Source organism: Podarcis erhardii, assembly GCF_964252035.2.
Source record: "Podarcis erhardii genome assembly, chromosome: 2".
NCBI classification, from domain to species: Eukaryota; Metazoa; Chordata; class Lepidosauria; order Squamata; family Lacertidae; genus Podarcis; species Podarcis erhardii.
The window spans coordinates 30677585-30698138 of NC_138498.1; the positions used below are offsets into that span (position 1 = coordinate 30677585).

The 20554-nt window shown below is 46.6% G+C and overlaps 1 protein-coding gene across 4 annotated transcripts; it reads right to left on the bottom strand.

The window, feature by feature from the left end:
- Positions 1–23: 23 nt before the first annotated feature.
- Positions 24–18943, bottom strand: CARD14 (caspase recruitment domain family member 14). Of its 4 annotated transcripts, none has more exons than XM_081849571.1 (21): positions 18799–18943; positions 15005–15239; positions 14053–14190; positions 13389–13714; positions 11823–11993; positions 11243–11362; positions 10478–10603; positions 9303–9446; positions 8623–8751; positions 8270–8397; positions 7432–7526; positions 6742–6787; positions 6221–6410; positions 4891–5017; positions 4187–4424; positions 3976–4039; positions 3447–3558; positions 3068–3241; positions 2333–2436; positions 2057–2172; positions 24–1118 (listed from the first exon to the last, which is right to left on the bottom strand). In XM_081849571.1, exons 1-21 carry the CDS (start codon positions 18838–18840, stop codon positions 911–913), a joined length of 3033 nt encoding a protein of 1010 aa, XP_081705697.1. In that variant the 5' UTR covers positions 18841–18943; the 3' UTR covers positions 24–910. The 4 variants fall into 4 exon arrangements, with proteins under 4 accessions (XP_081705697.1, XP_081705698.1, XP_081705696.1 ...); XM_081849572.1 differs by having other exon boundaries at positions 7432–7523; positions 8623–8754; XM_081849570.1 differs by having other exon boundaries at positions 8623–8754.
- Positions 18944–20554: the final 1611 nt, after the last annotated feature.

Genomic DNA, 20554 nt, shown 5'->3' on the forward strand with positions numbered 1-20554 from the left:
GGCAATAAACATATATAAGAGTGTCCAACAAGGATTTTAGTTTAATGCAAGCAGCAGAGCTACCTAGCACTGTGCTGTTTTACAAAATGAAATAAAATCAGGATATTTGCTTTACCTGTTGAAGTAATTAAAAACAGAAAGTAGAAGGTAAACCAGGTAAGAGACAGCTTGAATGAATATGCAATTGTTTACAAGTATTGTATCTACAGTCTCTGGATTAAACACCTGCAGTGTATTAATGTTGCAAGATGCTTGAGAAGCAGGTGCTGACAGAAGGCCAGAGAGATCTGGGATACCCAGTACATTAAAAGAGAGGCCACAAGGGTCCCGTATATTCTGGGGGAGGGAAATGTAGGGCATGAGCATAGCAAATCGTACAACATCCCACTGTTCTTCATTTGTACATGTGTTAATAGTGTATAGTGAGTGGCATATTTATTGAGATCTGAAGAGTCAAATCCTTTGCCTACTTGCCCCATTGAAATCAAGGAGTCTCTCTCGCTTTCAAATTGGCCCTAAAACACCTTCTTTTCAACATTTTAAGCAAAATATAGAGAATAATGGGAACAAGCCCATTGGGGACAAGCCACAGAATGAAACATGTCTGAATTTTTTTTTAACTCAGCTGAACAATGTCTTGATTTTCAGTGGAACAGAAGCATCGTCTTTCCTAGTCAACATAAGACTCTGCATAGCGGGGTATGCAGTCATGGTTGGGAGGCAAAAGGTCAATAAGCTTGGAAGTTTGTGTGTTTTGTGTGTGCGTGCGTATAGAAGAGTGTTCAGAAAGTTTGAACAAACATGCCCCGAGTCCCACTTGAGCTTAGTTCAGAGTATATTGCACCACTGTCAAGTCCTTCCAAGGCCCTGAGACAAAGGACTGCCACACGCTTGCCCATTTCCAAAAGGTTCAGTGAGGCATTTGTTCCACCCAGACCACTTTCTTCTGCTCCTCAGCAATGGCCACGCGGACACAGCTGACAAGAGTGTCGTGGTCACTCCAGGCATCCGGGGCGATGGTGCCATAGAGGCAGGGCACCATCTCCAGCTGGGCTTCCTCTTTCCGGGCAGTCTCCAAAAGCTGCTCCTCAGTTGCTCCAAGGCGCTGGAGGGCTTTCCTGAAATGCAGATCGTTTGTTGGGCTGGAGGTCAGCAACTTAAGACCTGGCGGCCTAACTCTCATGGGATGTTATCCTCCAAACCATGTCTGCTCAGAAGTAATCCCCGCTAGCTTCAAGAGGGCTTGCTCTCAGGTAAGTGGGGTGAGGCTTGCAGTCTCGGTCCCATTTTGTGTAATATAGACTAGGAAAGGAGGCTGCAAGGGGCACTGGAGGAGAAGGAGCACATTTTCCCCAGGCTAAGTGCAAAAAGGGATGAAGAATGGTGGCAACAGTAGGAAGGATGGCAAAGACGGAAGCCCAGGACAAGTGAGAGACATGAGTAAATGGCAGAAGAAATTATCTACCCTGCCTGTTTCAGTGATTGGCATAGTTGTTATCCAGTACTTTTGCAGGGGGTGCAATTATGTAATTATTGTTTACTTAAATTATTTCTAGGCTGTCCTATAGCACAACATCCCCTCTGGGCAGCTTGCTTCTTTTTAAAAACTCAATTCAAAAGCACCACTTTTCACAGACAAGCCACAACGTGTGCCGCACCCATAAATGCCGCTCCAAATACATTATAGTCATACCTCACGTTGCGTCCGCTTTGGGTTGCGTGTTTTCATCTTGCGTCCCGTGGCAACCCAGAAATACCGGAATGGGTTACTTCCGGGTTTCGCCACTCAGGCATGAGCAGAAGCGCCAAATCGCGCCTGCACAGATATAGCGCTTCAAGTTTCAGGTGTTTCGTGTTATGGACGGGCCTCCAGAATGGATCCCATCCGTAACACGAGGTACCACTGTAAAGGCTGCATCATTAACTTTATGCAATTCAAATCCAGGCTTGAAAGGAAGAAGGTTGTTGTGGCTTTAGGATTACACTAAGGAAGCCTTGGCCCTTCGGGTTTTGCAAAGCAGACAATGGCCTTTCAGTGCAGAGCAGCGGCTCTTACCTGAATTTCTTTCCATTCTTTTCACTGATGGTGACCAAGATGATGATGGGGTAGATTTCCATAGCCAGGAGTTCCTGCACACTTTCCAGGCCCAGGTCCAGCCAGCCATGCACATTCTAGAGGGGAGCAGGTTCAGGGTACAATTAAGTTCCAAGTCTGTGCATGCGTGTTTCTTAAGAGCTGGGGGGTGGGGGTTGACAAATCCTAGTCTCTCCTAAGAGATACTTGCATCTGTACCCCTGGGCCACATTCCCAGACCCCCTGCACCCCTGTTACCTTTTGCATCAGCCACTCCAGAGCCTGATGGGGAACACAACAGTTGCTACTCATTTCACTTTTTTCAGGGAGCGCATCTCTACTCTGTGTTTCGCCTTGGGGCTCTGCAGAGGGGAGAAACAGGTCAAGAAGACAACACGGCTTGGTGTCGTTCTGAAGAAGCTTCCGAACTGGACCTTGCCTCTCAGGAATTATTGGTGACACTGCTGAGTGCAGGAGGTGGGGCAGAGTAGAAAATGAGCAAATGTACCACAAGGTACATTTGCCAAGATGTCAAGGTGTGTGTCTTGGGGTGAGGCAGTAGACAACCTCTACTACCCTCAATTCCGTTGCTTCAATGGAAGACACTTGTGGTGTAGTGGTTAAAAGCCCTGGACCCGTGATCTGGTGAACCAGATTCGCTTCCCCGCTCCTCCACATGCAGCTGCTGGGTGACCTTGGGGTAGTCACACTTTTCTTTGAAGTCTCTCAGCCTCAACTCACAGAGTGTTTGTTGTGGGGGAGGAAGGGAAAGAAGAAAGATTGCCGCTTTGAGACTCCTTAGGGTAGTGATAAAGTGGGATATCAAATCTTCTTCATTTACTTGCCCCCTCTGTTGAGTGAAGCCAAGCAAAAGTCCCTCGGGTCTCTGCTCCCTTGGCCCGTGGCTTATCCAACCATTCCCCTGCACAGTTCCAGCAAAGGGAGCCAGCTAGTTTATGTAATGATGGAGTCGGCCCCATCCCAAGGACGTACCTGCTGGACATTTCTCAAAGGCCTTGGACAGGCACAACTTGTCAGCCAGGATCCTTCCCAACAGCGTTGGCACCAGGAGGACTGGGCGTGGGCAGCCAGGCCTGCAGGGCCTGACCAAAGTGTACGGCATCAAGCTGACACAGCTCCTGGTGTGGAGGCTGACTCGGCGGCTCACTAGAGGAAGAGGAAGAAAAGCCAAGGCTGGAGGAGGCCACTCATTCAAGGCCACATCCAGAGATCCCCATTAAAGAGAAATGAGCCATTGATGCTTTTCTGCAGAAGACCAACCTCAAGACAATTGTCTTCTGGAATGACACATTGCTAAAGGACAAAGGGTAATTATCTTTTTTTTTAGAAACAGAAACTAGCCGGAACTCACTATGTGGCTTGCTGGAGTCCGACAGGCTGCAGTCCATCGATGACCAGAGCGGATTGATCTTCTTGTTGTCTGTGCTCACGATGCGCACCAGTTTGGGCTGCAACCCAGAATTCTGCAAGGCAGGAAGGAATGTCAAGCCTTCATTCCAAATGACTGTCACCCAGTATGTCTTCCACATATCAGTGCTGTTAGGGTTATATGCTTCCTTCTCTCTGCCAACTTTCCCAGCTTACAAGGGAAATGGCACTGGCCCACGCTCATTGGTGGAGCTTCATGTTTCATCACCGGTGACTGCCGTTTACAATCTGAACAAATGCTTGCAGATTTAACTTCAGTGACGTCATCACTCCAAAGCAAGGGATGGAGGAAGAGGACACCGAGGTTTACAGAGATGCACCAGTAATAATGGCTGCACGGAATTGTCCACAAGCTACTGCACAAGACAATTCCAGTGAGCTGTGCCTGCAACCATATGGAAAATACATTAAGATTCTTTCCTCAAATTATTTCATAGGCTGCTCCCAATTACCTTGTGAGTGACGGTGCTCTTCTGGGCCATTTCCTGGATCAGGGTGATGAGTTGCTGCTGTGCCCTAGGGTGGGAAGAAGGGGACAGAGGAATTCATTAGGTAGAAAAGAGTAGATGTGTTCCCCTCTCCTTGGCCATCATGGCATGTGGAGAGGACTATCTTAGATGCGCTAAGGAGGCCTTTCAGGCCTTCTCAAATGATGAATCTCACCGGCAGTAGTTGGGGATAGTGCCAGCATCCATGTCTTTCATGGTGTAGGGGTTCACCTGGCAGGCACTCCACTGTGTTTGGCCCTGGCACACTGTGTCAGTGATGTGCAGGATGTCATGGCACCCTACTAGAAGTTCCCCAGGTGCCTGCCTCTCAAGGCAGAGGTTGGACCGAACGTAGAAGGAGTCCCCAGATGTCACCAGCTTGGAGTTCAGGTCACTCAGCAGCTTCTTGTAGCCTAATGGGTTAGAGAGTATTGGAAATGCTGTGCAGGAATAGCAGGAGCGCAGGATAAGAGTTGAGAAGCCCAAGGGGCATGGGGACAATGATGATGGCTTCCTGACTCTACCCATGGCTAGGGAGATGCCCAGGGTTGTCCCAAAACATTTTGATGCCCAAGGTGGAAAATCTAAACGAGCAGCTCCTCATTCACACTATTTAACATGGGGTGCAGTCCACCAGAAAGTTGTCTATCTAACACATTCCTCCTTGAAATGCTCTTGCACAGCTTACAATAGTTTCAACCGGGTTTGTGCAGGAGAACTTCCCAATGGATTCTACCCATGAAGCAGGTCTGCCTATCTCCTAGTATGCCACCCTTAGTGGTATCCACTGTTCACCTTACTTGATGGTGTGACCTCAAGCAATATCCATATCACTGATTGCTCATAGCGACTTCCCCTTTCCCATCAGGCAACCCTTACCCTCCATGTTGAGCCGCACGGACAGGCAGCAGAAGCCATTGACCCTTTCCAGGACCCAAAGAGCCTCCTCAAGTGTTGCATCCTCCAGGACAGCCTTGAAACCTGGTTCCATGACTCCATAATCCACCTACAAATTTGAAGAAGAATAGCTCAAAAATAAAATCAAGGGGAATGCTTTGAAGGAGGGTTTCAAGAGACAGACAAACATATGCTGGCAATCAGTTGCAGCCCGGTGAAGCCACAACACAGGAGAATCCTTCGCCATGCTCATGTTACAATGACACCTTTGGTAAAAAGTGCCTAAGTAGTCTGGCAAGGGAAAATGAGTGCTGAATCTCCAGTGAAGGCAGAAGAAGCTGAGCAATATAACTTGCATTAGAGTGGTTCACTGTTCTGGAGCAATTTCCTGCCAAATTTTGAGCTTGTTATTACTTAGCTTGAAGCAGTGTGTTCCCAAGTACTTGAGGGAGTTGAAGCCCTCTGAAAGTAGCCCAGCAGGAGACACCTGCATATGTCCTACTCTGAGCAGTTTTGCCATCTCTGCACCCAATGACTGTCTCCTTCAGGTGCTTAGGCTTAGATGCTGAGCCTTCCAGAAGCCATGCCTCTTGCTCAACCATCTCATGATTTCTTCATCATGATTCAGATATAGAGTATCCCACCCAGCAAGCACTTTTGCTACAAGGCAATACCAGCTTCCCAGCACTCGCACTGTTCAACATGAATTGCTGGGGAATAAAGATTCTATTGTTTAATTTCATTTCTATACCGCTTTCTGTTTTTAACAACAACAAACACATCAGAACAGTTTGCAACCTACGTTAAAACATCAAATAGAACATTCCAAAATAAAACATTACGGAAGAAGAGCAAATACAAAACATACATCCAAAGAAACATAATTAGCAAGAAACTAAAATACCTTAAAAGATTTCAAAATAAGACATTACAAAGGAAGGTGATATATAGAAACACATTTAAAACAGCATAATTAGGAAGAGAATAAAATATTGTGTTTTAGAACATTTTCTATTCTATCCACAGCAATTACAACTATCTGCGCATTAATGTTGTGAGCGCAGTGGTCATTACTGTAGTATGGAAAGAGCACTTGGAGTAGCTTTGGTGTTTTCCATTTTGTTTCCTTCCTCCAGCACCAAATCATTGTCAGGTGGCAATTCCCTGGGCTCTACATGGGGACAGGGATGCAGCTAGGAGGAGGAGTAAAGCGTCCAAAGGAAACAGGTTATCTCCATGGGAAAGAGAAAGATAGGCTCCTTAGGCATAACCAACGGAGTCTTAGAGGAGTGAGGAGATGTGCACGTCTTACCAGCACAATCTGATGGCCCGGCGACAAAGACATCTCATCAGCAGCAGAGCCAGGTGTGACTTGGTGAATGAAGATGCCCGTTTGGTTCCCCCCAATGATGCTGATCTGTTCCATCAAAGTGTTGGCTTGGAAGGCAATGGTTGTGATGCGGCTTGGGAAACGCTGTGCAAGCCGCCGGCGCATAGGCACACTGGGGAAGAGGAGAATGGAGCCATGAGGACAGAGTGGGCATGGGGGCTTCTGTCTCCTCCGGGATGTGCATATCTCCCCTTTCCTTCCCCTTGGCTCATCCCATCACAGGTTCAACTAAGCTTCATAGCATTACATGCAAAATGGGCCACTGTCAGAAATATCAGGTCTTGGGTAACAAACTCTTTTTTCCCTTGATGTCAGCACAGCCCTTTTGTCTTTTGCCCAGTACATGGGTGCCTCAATTGTTGAGAAAATCCTCATTGACTTAGGCCTTGAGTCTGTGGATGCTTACTACCCAAACTTTCTGCGGTTGGGAACTTGACATTTACCTCTCTGAGATGCAGGGGTCCAGGTGAAGCCACAAAGAGTTGCCATCTGGAATGAAAAAGAAATGTTTGAATAGGTGAGAGCTAAGTGACCACTAACCAGGCACCCATGTTAAGTTAGCAGAGCTGCACACCAACCAATCAGAATGGGGCAGTAAGTTCTGCAACAAGAGGCAGGATCTATTATTGCTGCACAAAATGCTTGGCTGGTAACCTTCACAGTTTACTCATTGTGTCTCCTTTGCTTTGCTGGATATGGGGTGCCTGCTAGATGAGGGGTGTGGCCTGGGAAAGTCTCATGGGCTCAATAAGAGATCCCTAAAGGGCCACATTTGGCCCTGCAGGTCTGAAGTTCTCCATCCCAAAAAACAGGTAATCAGAATTCACCAAGGAAGCAAATTCTTGAATTGTATGTCCCTGCTTTTTCTCTTTAGTACAGATCTGACTTTGGAGTCACAGTATTGTACTTAAAATTAACACTTTGATAACAAGTCTCCTACTATTATTGATATGATTAGCTTGCCCTGTCCCAACTGAAGGGCCCACTTAGATTGTGGACCCTTTGGAGAAAGGTAGTAAAGCTGCTACAATATGCCCAGAGCTAATGAGGTAATTATAAATACAACAACTCAATCGGAAGAGTCGTCTCCTCCCCTTAGCCAGGGACACACCAACCTAGGTTTGATCCCTTACCCTCTTTTTCCACCATCTCATACTCAAAAGGGGGGTCTTCTACTTTCTCTTCAGAGGCTGAAGGGAAATCGTCCTCCAGAAACTCCAGGGAACTGCTGCAAGAGGAGACATAAATAAGATGAAAATAACAGAGTGTGAACTGGAAAGTTAGATCAATCCAGGGGGTCATGGCGGTTGCGAGGTTATATTCAGGATGGTGGGTGTGGGTGTATGATAAACAGGATGAACAATCTTAAAATATTTCCTCCTTATATATTGTTTAGTTGAGCCTAGAACAGATTCACACATGTCCAGTGGAGCCTGTTAGCACATCATTTTAACTTGTTCCCCCTCCCCCCGCCCAACACTACATAATAAAATTGTCCTGCTGCAGTTTGCACGGCTGTCAAGAAGTGGCCGTGGTAACTGCTGCACAGAATCTGGTGGTATATGAAGATTTAAGGGTGCAAGTTTCTACCCTTCATGGCTGTGAAGAAAACATATGGAAAGTATAAGATCTAGGCTTATAAGCACTTCCAGTGGTGGTGGGAGATAATCGTCACATCTCCATATCCTACCTAATTGCTCTTAACCCCCTTTCAAAATTCTGCTAAAATCTGGATGACTGGAAAAAAAGCATCTGCGATAAATTAGAAAACCAAAATATTTCTGTAAATTGGTATTTATTTGTCCGCTTTGCAAAATGCACCTGTCTATCAAAATCATGATATTCTCTCTCTCTCTCTCTCTCTCTCTCTCTCTCTCTCTCTCTCTCTCTCTTTTTTTTTAATAAGCACACATGCCCACATAGGCCTAGCTGAGAACCATCAGTATACAGCAGAGCATGGTCTGTGCTCACCTTCTAGAAAAAGAACTTTCTTGCATGGCTCTCCTCTGTAGGGAATGCTTACATGGTGGGATTGGGCAGCATGAGCGGATGCTCCCAAGCAGCTCTTGATTTGACCTGTTGCTTAAATCTGACCAAGACTGCGAAAGAAAAGAAGTAGGTCAGGCCACTCAGACACAAGGGAACTCCAATTTCCCCATTCAGGTCTTTCCCCCAGGTGTTCTGTGCCCTAAAGAGCGGGGGCCTGCAAGACAAGTGAGACCCCACACCCTGAGGATAGTATCCTGTGGCGCCTCCCCCTAACCCCCCCCCCGCCTTGCAGTTGGAAAATGTATGGTGGGTTTGGGGAGGGGTGAGCTGTACACCTCAGACATGCTCAAGAAGCTGTCCTGGCTGTCACCCCGGGGGCAGACGGCGTTCATGCGCACAAGACGCTGCTTCCTCTTTGGACAAGGTTCCTTGGTCAGAGAGCTGGCAGGCCCATCCCACTGCACCTGCTTAGAGGAAACAGAGAGAAATGGCTCACAAAACACGCAGCAAAGAACTGCCTGCAGGGCAGAAAATACTGGCGGGAACAACGCCATATAGATGATAAGGAGCTGCCATTTTTCTCCTACCCCAGTCATTTCCATGCTGTGTGCTGGGGAATATGAGTATGTCGCCTGCTAACCAGTAATTTTAACGTGTATTCCCCCCATATAATAAAATTGTCGTTCTGTTGTCATGCTGCGGTTTGCATGGCTGTCAGTAGGTGGCTATGGTAACTCCAGTGTGACAGTAGGCAAGCAAGCAGTGGAGGTGGCAAGTGGCCCTAGTGAGCTATTTAAAAGCAGGATGGGAGGCGCTCCAGAGAGCAGTTTGGTAAGCCACTTTCTTAAATGCCTCCCATCCTCCTTTCAAAGGGGTTGGAGGTGATGGTGAGCTGGGAGGGGTGGGGGAGTGGGTGCTGGCAGGGTAGGTTTGGACGAGCTGGGAGGCGATAGGCGAGGAAGTGGGAGAGGTGTAATGGGAGGGGGCCCTCGGTTACCCTCATCCCAAAACTCACCGCGAGCACTGAGCCACTTAGGCCTGTCTGCTTCCTGAGTTCACAGATCTCATCCGTGAGCTCAAAGACTTTGCGGCGGAGTGAATCTTTCTCCAGGAGGCTCTGAGAAATTTCCACCTGAGCAGCATCCCTTGCACTGTAGGCCTGGGGAGGGGGACAGAAGCACGTCATTGGCAGGGGCTTTAGGAGACAGGCGGAAATAAGCTATCGGCAGCAACAGCTATAGGGACAAGTGCAGGAGATCAAAACTATTCTCACAATAGCTTAAAAGGTTCCAGTGAGCCATTTGCTCAGGGGTCTTGAGAATCAGTCCTAAATAGGGGCAGAACATACCACAAGGAGTACTCTGCAGTACCAACAAAAAAACCAAGGTGCTGCCTGAGTTGTCTTGGGCCTGCAAAATATAAAAGTAAGGCTGGACCTACCTATTTGGAAGGTTTCTGCTAATGCAGGGTGCATTGCATTCAGAATCTCTGCCTTAAGGTCCTGCATGCAATGTGGGGAAGTCCGGGGGAAGAGATTCCGCAAACAGAATTAGTAATGCAGCCAGTTCTCTGCTTAGACAACAAGCCTTGTTACAATTGCTGCTATCTTTTTAACTACTGGGCTGGATTCTAGGTAAAGGTAAAGGGACCCCTGACCATTAGGTCCAGTCGTGGCCGACTCTGGGGTTGCGGCGCTCATCTCACTTTATTGGCCGAGGGAGCCGGCATACAGCTTCCGGGTCATGTGGCCAGCATGACTAAGCCGCTTCTGGCGAACCAGAGCAGCGCACGGAAACGCCGTTTTACCTTCCCGCCAGAGCGGTACCTATTTATCTACTTGCACTTTGATGTGCTTTCAAACTGCTAGGTTGGCAGGAGCAGGGAACAAGCAACGGGAGCTCACCCTGTGGCAGGGATTCGAACTGCCAACCTTCTGATTGGCAAGTCCTAGGCTCTGTGGTTTAACCCACAATGCCACCTTCCCATTAAAACCTTGCAGCTAGTAACAGGTAATGTCCATTATATGGCTTGGAACATTTGATTGGACATTTCCTTAACTGTTGCAACCTTCTAGAATGGTAAAGATCCCTTCTAATCGGACAAGCCACCACTTCCCTTACTTTGGTAACCTCCCTGCCGCCTGCCCTGAAAACAACTCCTCTCTTTAATGCGGTCAGACCTCTAGGTTACCTGATCTCTCTCTTTCTGCAGATCAGCCACTTGTGCCTGGAGGGCACTGATTTTGTCCTTGTAGATCTCACAGTCCACCTTCATCCTCTGACACTGGATCAGAGTGTGCTCCTTTTCTTCCCAGCACTGAATGGTGACAAAAAATGTTAGCAAGATATTAACACCCAGTAAATGCATGATACTCTCTGCCACCGCCTTAATGCACGGAACGGAATTGTAGAGTTGGAAAGGACCACGAGAGTCATCTAGTCCAAACCTCTGCAATGGCCAGAATCTTTGTGACCAGTGTAGGGCTCAAACCCACAACCCTGAAATTAAGAGTCTCATGCTGTACCAACTGAGCTATCCTAGGTCCTCTTGACACCTACATTATGCTGGTAACGTAACCCAGCTTGACAGCGTTCAGGTGCAACATCGAAATATATTTGGAGCAGCTTTTGTTTTGGACACTGTCCTAAAGGTATTGGCTCCCGCAGTTTTAATCAGATGCTGTTTGACATTTTAAATGTTCTATGGTTTATATATTTTTGGTATTGCTTTGTGTCCTTAGATGCCCTGAGCTCCCCTAGGGGAGGAAGCATGGGATACAAATGTAAACAAACAACGTGGGCTGGATTCTGTAACCTCATGCTACAGACTGAAGTACGGGCATGAAGAGAGCTATGCTAGTTGAATTGTCCTCCTGACATGAGTTGGAAAGAGGCTTGATTCCTCTGCCTCCCACCTTGCCTAAAGGCAAGCATGAGTTGTGCGGCCCCCTCTCACCTGCTTCCGCTGATTCTCAGCAAGCACCGCCTGCTCCCTCAGCGAGTGGATGCGATTCAGCAGCTCCTGCTTTCCGTCCAGAGCATCATCGAGGTTCTGCTCCAGGATATCCTTCTGCACCTGGGCAAATGAGAGAGGCTCATCAGAGGCGCATTTCCGCTCCCCTTACCCTTCCACCACACCCTTGCCCAGGTTGGGGAGGATGGGTGTGGAAACCCATATGTGGCGGTTGGATCTGTGACAGTCTGCCTCCTGCAGCCAGTAAAGGAACATTATGTTGTTGGAGGGGATTTGTGCAAGACAAACAATTTTGCTGAAATGTGAGGAAGCACCTGTGCAGTTGTCTATATAAGTTTGTAAGAAGTTTGTATTTAGGGCAAACGCATTAAGGACATTGCAAGCCTACATTGGTTCTTACACTAGATGACCAATATGCTGCTTAAGTATCATAGAAATGGTTGTTTTGTGAAACTAAGAACTACAGTTCACTGGATCCTCCGAGGGAAGGAAAAGGACTGTGAAAAGAATCCACAGCACAGGCATAACCAGTATGAAAGTATTCCTGGAAATAGTCTTTTACCACACTGAAGGTCCCCAGCTCCACCATTGACTTGAGACGCTCGTTCTCCTCTCTCAGTGTCTGAAGTTCATCGGCCTGTGGTTGTGTGTCCCCAGCTGGCCTTGGGGACCTCTCCCATTCACAATAGGATGACACCCGGGCTCGCTGCAATTCCTGCTTCATCAGGTACAGCTACCATTGATGGGAACACAGAGAAGAAGAAGAAGAAGAAGCAGTAGTGAGCGAGCAAAACGAGCGGTGGCAGCATGAAACACCTGGCCAGGTTTGGATGCTCACTCTGAAACACGGGACCTGAGGGTCTGGTTTTAAGCATGCAGCTAGACTGCCAGTCCCTCTAACAGTGGACTCAGCTGGGGAGGGACAACAGAACTGGAGCCAAAACAGGCCCACTGAGAAACCAGATGGTGGCACCAGCACGTTCAAGGAAACTCCAAATTTAAAACAAAAACAAATAAAACTAATGGGGCACACATATCCATCCCCAACAGCCAAGGAAAGACTGAGCATGCTTAGTGCCCACAGAATGTTGAGGAGCAGCTGGAAAATAAATATGGAAAACTGGGAGTGGGGAATGGCCTGCTTGAGCACTTTACAGCTTATACAAGGTGTGTGTGGGGGATCAGATGCTGCTGATCTACAGCTCCCATTAGCTCAAGCAATCATGGTCAATGGCCAGATGTTATGGAAGTTGTAGTTCAGCAACATATGGAGGGCCAGTGGTTCCTCACACCTGGCTTATGGTATTCTAGAAAAGAGCATGACTGACTGGCTGGTAGAAACTCTGAACAGGACCACCCCTTCTAAGGGGTGGTGTTACACCATCACTACCACAGAATTCTCAGTAAGCACTTACTGAGGGATGTCGTCTTCTACGCTCCAGACCTATGTAGGTTCTGCAAGAAGCCAAGCTAAATACATACTTAGGTCAATCATAGCACAGGAGGAAAGAGAAAAATCTGGACAACTATAAGGAAATTGGTGATGGGCTACTGGTTCTCCTAGCACACAATCCAATCTACTATACCACTCTCTTCAGCTGATAGGTCCAATAAACCAGGCATTTCAGGAGTCATCTTGTAAGAAACCCTACTCTCTTCCAACAAGCAGATACCAAACAATCTTGGTCTGGAATCAGATTGCATCATTTCCATGGAATTTTATGTTATGTCACTTCCAGTCAATCAAAATGGGTCATCATCTACTGGTAATTGTATTGGAGGAGGTGTCCATTGGAGGAAGAGCTATGCCTTTCCTCTGAAGCTGCAGCATAAATCGTTGCCTCCAGTGGAGGCAAGGTGCCAAGCTAGGCATTCCTCCAGGCAAACTAACAATTCCTGCATTCTGAAACACCTAGCAGTAAAAGTGGGCATGTACAAAAATAGCTACAGATTACTGACAGGAAGCACTCTGGAGCTGTGGCAAAACATTCATTGAAACACTGCATTTAGAGGACTAGACTCTGGGAATTTCTTCGAAACACATAATGCGCATCCATTATTCCTAATAGCAGCCTTTCACTCCTAAAATGATGTCACAACATCAGCTGAGCATGACACCCTACCACACCTCTTCCTGCAGGCTCTGACAGCGGGTGATGGCCAGGTCCTTCTCCTGCAGGGCACTGCTATAACGTAAAGACAGGCCATAAAGTTCATCTTTAAGCTTGAGGGCTTCATGGAAGTGGGCACTGAGCTCCCTCTTCATGCGGTTACATTCGGCCTCAATGCCGCTCAGGCTTTCAGCTTGTGCTTCCAGTCGGGCGGTCTTCTCCTTCAGCTTGCGGCAGTGATGGAGCAAAGACACCTTCTGCCGCTTCTCCTGGCTCAGTTCTTCCTGCAGGCTGCTCACTGCCTTGGCCAAGCATTCTGTCAGTTGGGAACTCTCAATCAAGTCTAGGGCAAGGGAAATAACAGTTAGGCCTTTGACTGGTCCAGGCCTACCTTGAGGCAGACAGAGCAAGGCATCCACCTCAGGCAGACAGATTCTGGCAGCAGTCTGATGTTTATTGTATTTCTACTACCTGGTGTTTGTGTGAGGGAGTTGGCAAGGGGAAAAGGTGTATGTGTGTGTGTGTGTGTGTAAAAGAGACACCATTTTGATTATCTGCCTTAGGTGCCAAAATATCTTGGGTCAGCCTCACTTCAGGGGCTGAAGATTGTTTTTAACACAACTGTCTCCTCCCAAGAAAGTGAGCCATGATAGGTGGGGTACAGGGTTTGAGAAAACTCACCACTGAAATGATTGTGGTCTATGGAAGGTTCCAAGCCAGTGATGAGCACATAAATATCTGGGTTGTGGAGTTTCAGGCTTTCCAGAAAGGCAAGGGCTCCATTTTTCCCACGGAATTTCAAGAGATCCAGCATGTGACCTACAAGGGAATAAGAAAGAGCAACAGAATAAAGTGATTGAGTTCCTCTCCCATGGGGCTCCCTAAGACCCACCCTGCCTGCTGGGTCAGAGGAACATGGCAGGTGATGTGATGTGCCGTATCTCTGCAAGTAATTTTGTTAGCCAGCTAAATGGCCTTCTATAGCACTTGCAGTACAGAGAAGCCAACAGAGCAGTCTTTAAGGACATACGTCTTGCAATATAGGCTGCGATCAGTTGTCTTGAAGGGCCCAGCTTTGGCTTCCTTCCTTCAGCCTTGGTCTGTGCAGGAATGATTTTACCCTACCTATGGTTTTTGTGGGACAATTTGCCTATCTGTCTTTGGCAGTCTGGTGCCCTCGTGCTGACTGGGGTTGATAAGCATTGTTGTCCAAAACATATTGAGGGCACCAGCTTGCCCCTTTGTGAAACACCCATCCTCCTTTGACTGACACAGAGGAACTCCTTCCCATTTAGTATCGCATTTATTCCCCCAGCCACAAATGATGTCCTAGTAGTCCAAATATTTGCATCAACAGCTAGCCTTCCCTCCAGTGGTAACACTACCGTGTTGAGATTCTTTGGACACAGGCTATGTCTGCTCCTAAAGTTGGTAGCCTTCCTCTTCTGCTTATGGTGAGGGTGATTGATGATAAACTTGGTGGTGTAGACAAAGTTCAACAAGGCTGTCCCGCCTCTCCTTCTGCATTTCTTCTAGAGGAAGAGGAGCAAGAAAGAAACATATCCCCTTTCCCCGTTATAGGTAGATGTGCCTTATGGTGTCCCATCAACATTGCCACACTAAGGCTGCTCACCCACTCTCATGGCGCTGTTTGTGAACTGAGGGCTGTGCAGCACCTCTTCTTCATCAAGTTGACCGAGCACCTTGGCCTGGCGCAGGTAGGGTGTAAGCCGGCTCGGGGTGACACCACGAACAATCCTGTAGCGATGACCCTCTACCATCTCCCACAAAAGGTCCTCGTCCATGTCACGGAGCTGTTGATCAACCAGGATGGGGTCATCTGCTCCTGCCTCCGCCATAATAGGAACCTGGAAGGACGAGAGGGGCTAGTAGTTTTTCGAAGGACACAAATCAAAAACATGTTTTTCGAAGCTCTAAATACACAGTAGGTAAGCGCTCCATAAGGTACACAGCTCTTGTTCCAAACTGGGTGTGTGGCACAGCAGAGGCCGAATCCCAGTCTAGAAAACAGCATTGCACTATACTGCAGGACCAAAAGGATTCTTGGAGATCAAGTCCATAATCCTCTCTGCTTTTATCCAAACTAACAGTACATGCATTATACACCTGTCTTCATTATACACCTTTAGACACCAGGCAAAAACGTTCCTTTTTAACCAGGTCTTTGGTTGATTTGATTGACATCCTATGGCCTTTTAAAATGTGCGGTGTGGTTTTTTTGGAGGGAGTGTTATTGGGTTGTTGTTTTGATTTTGATTATATATTTTCTGCTTTTATATTCTGATTTTGTTCTATGAACCACCCTGAGACCTCTGGGTATAGGGCAGTATATAAATTCAAGTCATACATACATACATACATACATACATACATATATACATATATACTACAGATGCGACAGGTTACAGCAAACTATGCAACTGCCTGAAATGTGTCTATTATACTCTCTTACCTAAGTGTAGCAACAATTTAGTCCTGGGCGCATAATTTCTCCCCCCCCCCTCCCTCTTTTTCTTAAAATGCTTCTAGACCTTATGGAACATGGCTGTCAATCTTCCCTTTTTTTTTGCAGGAAATTCCCTTATTCCAGTGCCGTTTCCTGCTGCTTCCCGCTGCTATCCCGGATTGTTAGATATCCCATAGACTGTCCCCAGGACAGGTGAGGCTGCTGATCCCTTATTTTCAAGGCTGCTGATCCCTTATTTTCAAATCTGAAAGTTGACAGCTATGTTATGGAAGCAAAAAAACCAGAGGCTTGAAATAGTGTGAGCAATGCCTACTGACATCTCAGGTGCCGGAAGAGCAGCTGGATTAAAATATGCAATGGTAAAGGAGGGGAAAGTTCTTCAGTGTCACGTACTGGCTTGCTCCTCCCCATGGCAAACACAATGTACTATTCAAACGTCATATGTGCATTTTTTACTTTATTTTTTGTATTTTGCATCATTTACACAGGGCACAGAATTTGAGCTGTTTTGTGTGTGCAGCACAGAGAGTCCTGATTACAGTGTGTCACAAGCAAAGCATGAACCCACATGCCAAAGATGCATATGAGGTTCAAATAATAGTTTATTAAAATCAGCCACATTGGTTCATTGAGTCCAGAAGGAAAATCTATTTATGGTGTAAAACCTGCTGCCAGACTTTTTTCTTCTTCCCAGCCTGCTCACAAAGGATTGCTGGTTAATAATTCAGAATAGAAGGTTCCTATTTCATGAAAAGGAACTAATGGTTAGGAGATCTTTTCCTAGTAGGCTAGGAATCTCTGCATGTGTTTGAATGAGACACCACCTTGAGTCTGGAAAAGGTGACACTCCTCCATCTGATGGCCATAAGGCAGAAAAACAACAGTTGACATTTTCTCAAAGCATGTGTGTGCTCTGGTTGGAGTGAACTGAAACTTCAGGATTGCCCAAGCTGCTACTCATATATAGGGGGATTTCCTGTCTTGTTTGAAATGCATGCTTTGCCTCCACTTACACTCTGCTTGCACATTTGTCAACAAACATTATAAATGCATCCCAAATATCCTGAGCTGCCTTATCCGAAGGAAACTAAACCCGGAAGTATTGCCATTGGAACTTTTCCACACTTGAAGAAGTGGGTGAATGAACACACACACACACACACACACACACACACACACACACACAGAGGCACCTTAATAAATTGTTATCTAACCTACACATTTATTTAACATTTACAGTATGGATGTCTGCTGAATTCTGGAGTAAAGCCTGATGGCTAATAATCTGCTCCTTGTCAGCTTACATCTAGAGCTGGAATTATTCCCACATGCACCTCCCCTGTCCGTTCTGTGTCCTTCCAAGTTTCTAGCACATATCTAGTGCTAACTAAGTAACCACAACAATGATACAGTCCTCTTATGGGCCATAATGGACTGTTAACACCACCAACCCATTTACCTAGAGGCAGCAGTGATTAAACACGGCAATAAAATTATCCTAAGATTATCCTGAGAACATTATCCTAACCATCAAAACTAGAAGCTTCTCCTCCTCCTCACTGCAACCAATTAGATTTGGCTTCCTATCCGAAAGTAAGTAGCACAGGGCCATATTCCAGCTAGTGCAGTTCAAGAAGCTGACAGGCTGCCCAAACAAGGAAAGTACAGTTGGATGAACAATCATGTCAATAGCCATTTCCCTTTTAGGCACAGAGTTTTTTAGGTGGTTGGGGAGAAACCATAATACTGGGCAAAAATGTTTTCGGATAATTTGAAGTGCCTGATAGGGGGCAAAACCTTTCCAGATTGGGGTACAAATTTCATTTTTGCCTTCCTTTCCTAAATCAAATAATAAAGCAAGCCGCCATCGCCGCCACCAAGCAACAAACCCAAGCACTCGAGCTTGGCCCTACCATTAGGCAGGGAACAGCAGAGTGAAGCAGGGAACAGCAGCAAGGTGCTGGAGGATAGAGTTCTCTGTGTTTGTGTGTTCTCCTCCTCTTCCCGCTCAGGTGTTTTGGAGGATGCTGTCCCATCACTGTCTGTTGATATAAGATTCAGTTACCAGTCCAATTGGCTTCTGTACGTGGAATGGGGAGCACCAGCAACTTTTGCCACAAGGAGATCTTTGGCTGGCTCTGCCAACACCACCATTATTAATTCACTCATGTATGCAACGTTGCCGATTATTGCCTGACATCTTTAAAAAGCCAGAAGTGTACCCAGCCACTTAAACGCAGAGAGAACTCGAAACCCAACGTTCCATTGCGGAGAAGGAATGAGGCAATGAAAACAACACTTTTCCAAACTCTTCAGTGGTTGGAATCAGGTAATTTAGGAGCAGAAATTGTGCACACTGTCTAAGTTTCTTTGGAGGGAGGATAAAATGCAATGAACAAACAAACGAACTTCTCCAATAAGTAAACAAGGAGTGGGGACTCTGTGGGGTAGGAACATCTAGGTCCTGTTCTCCACTGCTATTTTTCTAGAAAAAGAGGTGCCAGAACTCGCCATGAACATCTCCCTCTTTCTCTTAGAATGGCAATGGCACCCACCTGATAAGTTCTGGAACTTACCTGAGAGGTGCCAGAACTGAGTTCTGGCGAGTTCCCACTGAAGAAAATCCCTGCTGTTCTCAGGTGTTTAGTTTCTGGGTCTCCATATGGCTCTCTGTATAAAGCAATTTATCAGTCTTGAAGGCCCTAAAGGCCTGCATTTACGGGTGTTGAAGTAAATGGAGGAGGAGGAGGAGGAGGAGGAGGACGACGACACTCAAGTCCAAATTAAGGCCTTCAGCTCACTGAGCAACCTACTAAACTTCTATTCTCCTCAGCTCTTTTGCCCTGGATATGATTGAGATAGCAGCCCTTACTTTCCTTCAGGCCAAGCCATCCCGACAGAAACACTGAACACTAAAGCTGAGACCCTACTAGTCCTACCTGTTCCTGCTGATCCACAGAGGAGAATGTTGTCCTCGACATATTGGTGTTGCATGTCTTGGAGAAAGACTGTGATGTCTGGAGAACAGTGAACAGGTTTTTCAGGAGGACCAGCTCTGCTTGCCAGGGAGATTTAATGTATTCATCAGCAGTTCTTCCTCCTGGGCAGAGTGCCAGGCTAAGAGAGATCTATTATTCCACCAGAGGTGTATGGCTCTATTGCATAGCAAGGCATCATTACCTCAGCAAGCTAATCAGACTTCCAGTTATAGGAGCTGAGAGTTCACAGAAGTAACAACATGGGCTCAGGTTGTAAACACCAGGGTGCCAAAGTTGAAGTCCTCCCTCAAGTAGTTTCACCAGTGTGGGTTTTGGACAAGCACTGCCCTTTCTCACCTTGGTTTCTCACCCATGAACAAAACTGTAAGGCACATAAATATCTCCTACAATATTTCGAATATCATGTGAATATACACAGTGACAAAATGCCAAAGCATATTGCTTACTTGGAAATAACTTTGGCTGGCATCAAACCAAATACATTCACTCACATGTGCAACCAAGATGATCAAGGGTCTGGAAACCAAGCCATATGAGGAGGGGTTGAAGGAGCAGGGTAAGTGAGAAAGTGAGAGGAGATATGATAGCCATCTTCAAATATCTCTCAAGAGCTGTCACGTGGGACAAGCTGTCACATGGAACAAGAGGGAACAAGCTTGTTTTCTCCTGCTCTGAAGGGTAGGACTTATCACTCTTTTATTTTTATTGTTGGAAACAAAAAGTACATGGGCTGTTCTGGAGCATTTGCAGTTTGCATTTCAACTGGCTCTAAAGAGAGAGGAGGAAAAGGAGACTAGAGATGAAATTCATGCTTCAGGGAGAGGTTGATGCTCTGCTTATAGGAGGAGCCAGGCTCAGCCTCCAGTTAAAAGATCTTGGATAGAAAGGTTGGGAAAATTTGGTTCTCTTCCTCCCTATTTAATCTTCACAACATCCCTGAGAGACTGACTGGCCCAAGAACACCCAGTGAGCTTTCATGGCCGAGCAGAGCTTTTGAACCTTGGTCTTCCAGGTCCTAGTCCAATACTCCAACCACAATAGTACACTGGTTCTTTTTAAGAAGCCACAAAATGCTGGTTTTGCTGCAGTACAGACACTGGAAAAGGTTGAGACCTTGGAGACCAGCTTTGGGCTTAATGGAACAAATAGCTTTTTGATTCAGTAAAAGGCAATGACATGAGCTCATGAGCCTTGGCTTTGAAGAGGTAAAACAAAAGAGGCAGAATACTCCCCCTGTGCTTTATTATAACCCTCTTGTGACAGGTACAGATCATGCATGGGGAAATTTTTTATTTTGGTTGGTGGCAATTGTCCCAGACAACACGGAAGGGAAGAATCCCTGCCAACATACCTGCAAACCGAGTCAGTCAGAAGCTCCACCTAGCTTGGAGAGGAAGGGAGGGTCAAGCCACTGAAAAATCCACGATTGCAGAAGAAAGGAAAAGGAATGAGTGGGCGTCTCCAAAGCCAGCACTTAGCTAGAGAGACAGTGACAACCAGAAGAGCTACCTTTCCAGTTCTCAAAAATCTGGACTTGAAGACAGTCCAGGGAAATTATAGACAATAGTTTGTTTTTAAAGAGGGGTTGTATCTGGTACATTGGGGGGGTGGGCAACCTGCAGCCTTCTGCCTAATTTCATGGGGGTGGCAAGAACTAAAAAACACAGAGGAGACAGAGGTAGCAGAAAGGGAATGT